Source organism: Rhododendron vialii, chromosome 13a (genome assembly GCF_030253575.1).
Source record: "Rhododendron vialii isolate Sample 1 chromosome 13a, ASM3025357v1".
Taxonomy (NCBI): Eukaryota; Viridiplantae; Streptophyta; class Magnoliopsida; order Ericales; family Ericaceae; genus Rhododendron; species Rhododendron vialii.
The window spans coordinates 34,191,679-34,198,635 of NC_080569.1; the positions used below are offsets into that span (position 1 = coordinate 34,191,679).

General features: G+C 36.2%; 1 protein-coding gene across 1 annotated transcript; it reads right to left on the bottom strand.

Annotated features, from left to right (window-relative positions):
* Nucleotides 1-1,037: 1,037 nt before the first annotated feature.
* LOC131315334 (IQ domain-containing protein IQM2) lies at nucleotides 1,038-4,972 on the bottom strand. The gene is made up of 9 exons (XM_058344492.1): nucleotides 4,810-4,972; nucleotides 3,635-4,145; nucleotides 3,406-3,520; nucleotides 3,246-3,311; nucleotides 3,050-3,138; nucleotides 2,845-2,935; nucleotides 2,484-2,723; nucleotides 2,128-2,229; nucleotides 1,038-2,031 (listed from the first exon to the last, which is right to left on the bottom strand). The coding sequence occupies exons 2-9, from the start codon at nucleotides 4,099-4,101 to the stop codon at nucleotides 1,255-1,257; spliced, it is 1,947 nt and encodes a 648-aa protein (XP_058200475.1). The 5' UTR covers nucleotides 4,102-4,145; nucleotides 4,810-4,972; the 3' UTR covers nucleotides 1,038-1,254.
* Nucleotides 4,973-6,957: the final 1,985 nt, after the last annotated feature.

Consider the following 6,957-nt stretch of genomic DNA (forward strand, 5'->3'; position numbering starts at 1 on the left):
TTGGTGTATGCTTACAACATGGGGTAAGAAGGGGAAAGGTTTTTCTTTTTCTTTTTCTTTATCCGCGAAAGTCAATATTGTTAGATTAACACGTTGGAAAACGAGTTGTACTACTGACCTTCTTTCTCCAGGCATTTAAGTGCACCCCTGATGCCATTGGGCCAAATGCCTATTGGCAGAAAATAACCCTCCTAGTTTGAAACCTCAAGAAAAAGAGAAGAACGTTAAAGAAAATAGCTACAAATTTCCTTCTTAGTTAGGTATCTCTTCTTTTCTAATTTCTTCAATTAAATAATGAACAAAAACAGTGATTGGAAAGAAGTTACTACAAGGGAGACTTTTCACGAAATTCAATTGGCTACTATCGGGGAGTGAGTCTCATTCCCTTCCACTTACGTTACCCAAGTCAACAGTATTAAGTTCGGTCCATGTACTTCATTCAACTTGGCTACCATCTTGGTGGACTTGGTCATTTCTAGTATTTGGGAATAATGCGTTTTGTATACATGAAATTTCAATTTGTACCCGTAACTTTCATTTGTGGCAAAAAAAAAAAAAAAAAACCCTTCTGCTATTTGTCAAATGTCTATCTGCCATTCAATTGGCAACTGTGTAGCCCATTTCCGTGAGGCACATGGCCTCTTTCCATCGCTAAATTGAACGGAAAAACAGATGGAAGGGTCAAGCTGATGATTGAGCTCGAGTTTATGGGGTACAATTAAGAAACCTCTTTGAAAACAATTTCTTTGAAGTAGCAAAGAGAACTACTTTTGAAACAATTAGAAGTAGAAAACTTCTGGGCATATATATCAAATGAAGTGAAAACTTCTTGGAAATGAAGTCAGTAGAAACCAAATTCTAGTAAAACTAGGAAAACATCACCAGCATATCAACAAATTCTTTTAGGCATTACCACAAGCAAGAAAACTTGTTTGAAATTGAATGAATGAGCAACTGACTTTGAATTCAACTTCATTACGCGGTCCAATTGGAAGAACATGTAAGTTGTATGGTGCCTCAGTCAGTTCCAAAAACTATTTAGAAAAATGAAATAATTTGTATTCAATTTGAGAGAAACTGAAACCTGCGAAACTGTACAGTTATCATCTTGTACAACACAAGATGAAAAAGGCCAAAAAAAGTGTACAAGACTAAAAAATGGAAAAGAATGTCAAAGAATTCCTATATCATCTTCTCTATTCCTATTCATACAAAAGAATAGACAAAACCAAAGAATTAAACCTATTTCACGTATCATGACCGTTTGGCAGCAGCTCTTGCTGTTGAGGCTCCTTTACACAATGGGGAGGATTGAGGTGTATAATGTCGAATCCGAGGCAATTCTCCACTGAAACTAGTCTTTCTTACGCGGATCTCTCCACTAAAACTGTTTGGGATAGACTCTCTAGTGGAGTTTGATCTAAAATGGCCAGCACTTCTAGGAGACAAGTTAACTTGTTCCAAAGCATGGAATTGGAGTTTGGATGGATAATCCCTCAAACACCCAATTCGAGGTCCAGCTCCCGTCGTCCATTTGCAAGAGAGTTGTTTACCCAATTGAAACGAATTCAACCTTTTGTGGGAATCAATCCTTTTGAGAATCGATTCTTCTGGAATACTCTCTTTGGTTTCTTCATCTTCTTCATCAGACAAGTATTGCTCGGACACCGTCTGATCTTCTGACGTTTCATAACCATCCAATGTGAATTTTGCTCCTAAAACATCAGTACTTGACTCAAGGGCTTGATTCTCAAGCTTTAATTTCTCAAACAAGTCATCTTTATCTGGTATTTGAAGACTAGGCAAATTCCCGCGAAGACTGCCGGGTGGCAGTAATTGAGAAGGTTGTTCTGATGCAGGATCTTCTTCCTCCTCTGCTGAATTGGTTTTCTCTGAACTCTTGTCCTCTCCATCTAGCTGTTCTGTCTCTGAATTGGTTTTTTCAGATAAGTCTTCTTCAGATGAGATGCTTCTTAGGAAAACACTGCTTTTTTTGCTCAAGGATTCTTCTTCTTCATCTGCAGGGTCCATCTGATTATGCATAAAAGTAATTTCAATCAGTTTCTGATAGTTTACTTCCCCACGAGAGTTAAATTGAAGGCGATAGAAAATGAGTACTAGTTTTACCTTAACATCAGCGAGATCCACATGGTTACCCTTGAGGAATGAGACAAAGTCCTGAAAGTTTTCTGGAGTCGGCCGATAATGGCCACTGTGAGGCCAGACCGCCTGTTGAAAATTTCCCAAAAGACCAACGTTAAGTCATTGTCACAAAAATTCATTATAAAACTAAGTCCATCGTCTATTATTGTGTCTGGAATTTGGATATTGGCTTTTTGAAAGAATTTGTGGAGGGAAAAGAAAAGGAAAATGTATTGTCAAGCTATATTTCGGTATTCCCTCTAGCATATCTTTTCCCTCCACAAATCCAAGATCAAAACAAAGCCTATTATCTCGATGCAATTTTGGGTTTGTCATTATACCTTTAGGATGCCATTTTCGACGACTATTCTCCCAGCTGCGGATGTGGCTCCACCAGCCAAGAAACTGGAGTGCTGAAATGAGCCTTTCTTCTTTTGGCCAACATAAAGAATCATAGATGTGCTTAGAACAAAAATCCACTTAGCACCCTTTGGTTCTCCAGTGGTGTCAAGGAACTCCCCTGATTGTTTGTAGAGGAGCTTTCCATCTTCCACTATGACTTCATACGCCTTCCTTTCCATCTGCGGGAATTAAAATTGAAAGGAGTCAATATTGGCCCATTGAGGAAATTTTCGTTTCAGTATACGAATAAAAGATTATTCGAGTGACAATGAAGATTAGAAGATCAAAATAGGAGCTCACCGGACCAAGATACTTGATGCATTGCTGCTGAAGTTTTGATCTGGGACATTTATCAACAAGATTAACTTCCTTGCCTTCTCCAATGTCCAGCCTAAATTTACAGAGAAACGAGTTTAATATCACGCTTAGAACTCAAACCTCTCTAAACAGGCATAGTTTAAGGAAGTCCAGAACTTTTTTTCAAATATAGTACTTAGAAACTTACCAGTAGAAGAAGGGCTCTTTGCTTTGACTGTGAAGCCATTTAACGTAGTAGAAGTGAAGATTGTGTCCATAACGATGTCGTGGATCTATCTTCAATACAAAAAGATACAAAGAAGAAAATCTGAATCAGCAACAACCAACAAACAACGGGAGGAGAAGAATAAACACCAAGTTTGTGTTAAGAATAATATACTTACTGCTTCAAGCCAATGTTGCAAGGCAAGTTTTTGTGCTCTACTGTTCTTTGACAACCCTTTTCCAACCTGCAAAATCAGATAAGAACCACAAAACATTAAACACAGATATTAATTTAAACAAGGAATTCACATAAGGCATTCAATCTCGACCAAATTTTACCTTGGCAGCTCTGGTTCCTGCTCTTGACCAACGGGAAATGGCGGTCTCATGTTTCTCAATGTCAAAAAACGATATAGAACTTCTCTTCAATTCTGCAAAATCTAACAGCTTCCACCTGAAATGGGTTTAATTTGCATTAAAAGGAGGCCAAAAAAAATAATACAAAAGCTTCATATGGAGAAGCAAAATAGAAAAACAGAGCGATTAGCTAATGGTAATAGAAACACACCAGCTCTGCTCGATGAGAACTGCACAATCTGCTAGCTTTCTTCTTGTTCGGAAGCTTTTGTATACTTTCTGCAACTTTATTGCGGCTTCGTGTTTCGGGTTGCTTATATCCAAAATGAGCAATTGCCTCTCTGAGCTCGGAAATTGGCAATCCATTTTTTTGCTCTCCACACCACTAGGTGTGGTTATTACATCATTCTCTTTCGACGAAAGAGCTTCAGCTGAGAACCTTGTTCTAGGTTCAGCTGTTTTTAAGCTAAAAGATCCTTCTTTCGTCATCTGAATCGTCCTTTGCGAAGAGTTTGACTGCGTTATGGTGGGTTCTGAGTTTGTGTTCTTAAAGGTAATGGATCGCAGAAGAGTTTTCGATTCATTATTGGCAATACTGACGGACTCGACAATGACAGATTCCAAGGCATGCTCTATATCGTTATATGCAGCAAATGGGCATGAGAAAGATATCCCCATGCGATTCCAACAGCAGTTTTGATGAGCCTATGAGATATGGATTCCTGTTTGAGACAAACCATTAAACCAAATGAAAAAATTCTTCAAAGGATCATTGGTATAAACTACTCCATAAAATGAACTACAAAATTGTTCTAATAAACAAGAAAACAACATGCTGTAAAGAAACAAAATTCAAAAAGAAAGATCTGCAATACCCATTCACAATTTTCAAAAAAACAAACTAGTATTCTCTTAATTATGTCAAGAAGATGAAAAAATGAAGGATTATATCAAATGACTCATAGAACCCATGAAAGGAAACAGCATAAACCTAAAATACCCAGTATAAAAACACCAAAATTAACGCATAATCTCGAAATTAGGATCAATACAAGAATCCCAAGAGGCCCATTTCATCCCATGCCATTTGATAGAGGATCAAAACAAGGTCTATTTGAACGGATAAATCTTTCATCCCACGAAGTATTCGATAAAATGTTTGAAAGAACCCATGAAGGAAAATACTAACCATTTGCAATACCCCAAAGAAAACAGGGGGTCAAATAAAAAACCCGGAAGACTGATTCAACAAATGACCAAGTAAAAACTTATAAACCAAATAACAATAGCGAGAAATTTGGATAGAAGAAAAAAATGTACCATCTTCCGCATAAACTAGAACAACAAAAAGACTCCCAGGGAAATTTGGATAGGACAGACTTTTACCTTAATGTGGGAAATCTGTGCGAGCCAAGAAATGGGATGAGAGAGAGAGGAGGAGAGAGAGAAACTTGCGGGTATTGGTGGGTTTGGAGTCCGAATTATATGGGGAGAGGTGGTTCGTCTAAACTAAACAGAGGTTACTTTCCTCGCCGGCTGGGTTGCTTTGCTTTATATAGGAGGAGGGGCAGATGGACAGAGTATGAGAGAGAGAAAGTGAAGAGAGAGAGAGAGAGAGAGAGAGTGGGGAAGGGGTCGTCTTGCACGAGGATTGGACCTAGGGTAGGATCATTTGGAAAGCCCATGACCTTTTTCCACTCTTTTTTCCGCCAATATTTTCTCTTTGAATATGCATACATGTAATTTCCTTGTTTTTACCAAAAGATTTGATTGGTTTTCTTTTGTGGAAATGTGTTTCTCTCCTTCTATTCGTATCTCGTGTTCCTCTCATGAGTATGGGGGTCGTTCAGAGGCTTTAGATATCAATTGATATTTGCCTTGTCATAACCAAATTTTAATTCCTTCAAGACTCAAGAAAAATAAGTACTTAAAAATAAAAACTTTAGAGGAACGGGGCCTAGCGTTTCATTAATAACTAATATATTTGTACCAAATATTTGTAATTTTAAAGACATTTACATTAATGTGCTAGTATAATTTTTTGCAAAACAACTCATAAGCTACTAGGTTGAGTTTATTTTTTGGAACCGAACTAAGGTTGAGTTTGAACTAAATAGAATTTGTTAAAGAAAGTCGGTATTATTTACGAGTAACTTACAGTTGCCTTTTTTTTATTTATTTAGGTTTTCATCTTTAAACAAATGAATGGCAACTGAAAATTGAAAAGAGTCATTTCAGATTTACGTATTGGAATTTGTTGGATACACCTAAGGGTTTTTGTGAGATGTTTGAATCTCTTTATAACCCCATTTGTAAACCTTTGTTGATAATGAAATTAGACTTCGGTCCCGTGATTGTATCTCCAATTTAGGGGAAACCATGAAAAAATCACTTGTGTCGCATTAATTTCTTCATGTTTGCGAATTCGGATTCTATTCGCTTCATTAAATTAGTAACTTGCCCAATTTGCTAATCTTCTAATTAAATATCCAAGTTGTTCTCTTAGAAATTTCTTGAAGTCAAATGCTAGTAATTTGCAATTCAATTTCATTGATAATTGACCCATTGGGGCCGGAGCGATCGCCATTGCCTATGTCACTAAACTAAACTGTTTTTTCCACCCAAGTACACAGTGCCGTGGCTTAACTTGCAAGCTTTCCTTTTGTTCCTTTTTAATCACACCATAGTTGAGAAAACATATCCAGTACTAGAAGAGACTAGAGACAGAGAGACAATAGTGACTTATGAATATATATATATATATATATATATATATATATATATATATATATATTAACGCAAGACGATGATGTAACTTTTTTTAAATTTATTATTTTTAAAATTATCAAGATATAATATGGATCGTCATAGCACAATCGAGATGATTTAAGGCCTAAAGCGACAATTTGGAATGAGTCTTTTGACATGCATTTGCTTACAATATTGATAGAGAATCTTAGTTCAAAGCTTTTTTTTTTACCTTCGAAGATATTGTTTGATAACTAGTCATTTTCGATTTATAATGGAGCAAATCTAAGTTCTTTAATTTTTGTGACATGGATTATCTAAAATATTCACGTCTATTTTTTAAAAGTTCATTTCTATAGAAGAAATAAGTATGTTTTGCAACTACATGCATGTAGGGATTTCTTTTAAATTCGAAGAAAGAACTTCAATGTTTCAGGGTCTTATTTTTTTTAATGGGACCTGAACATCGATCTATCAAACAATCCTTTTCAAAGTTACAAGTTTGGGGCTTGTGTGTCGGATGAGTTGAATTTTTCACATGTTTTGAACTAGTCGAAACATAAGTCATTCAATCTAAGTTAATATTATATGCAATCATAAGATATGTATCATGAATCTTAAAATCCGACAACACCTACTAGTTTGGTTTCTAGTATTATTGACTATGAGTTTTTATTTGAAATATCACTATTCCGTATTTCTATTTAAATACTATATTGCAAAAAGTTCCACAAAATGGCCTTTGACATGTAATTTGCGGAAATTGGGAGCACAGACACCTGGATT

Excerpts from the sequence above, each read along its gene's own strand:
- LOC131315334 (XM_058344492.1), bottom strand. The coding sequence starts at position 4,101 with ATGGGGATATCTTTCTCATGCCCATTTGCTGCATATAACGATATAGAG. Across the intron at positions 3,139-3,245 it reads TGCAACATTGGCTTGAAGCA|ATAGATCCACGACATCGTTA; the intron begins GTAAGTATATTA and ends TTTGTATTGAAG. Across the intron at positions 2,936-3,049 it reads AAAGAGCCCTTCTTCTACTG|GCTGGACATTGGAGAAGGCA; the intron begins GTAAGTTTCTAA and ends CTGTAAATTTAG.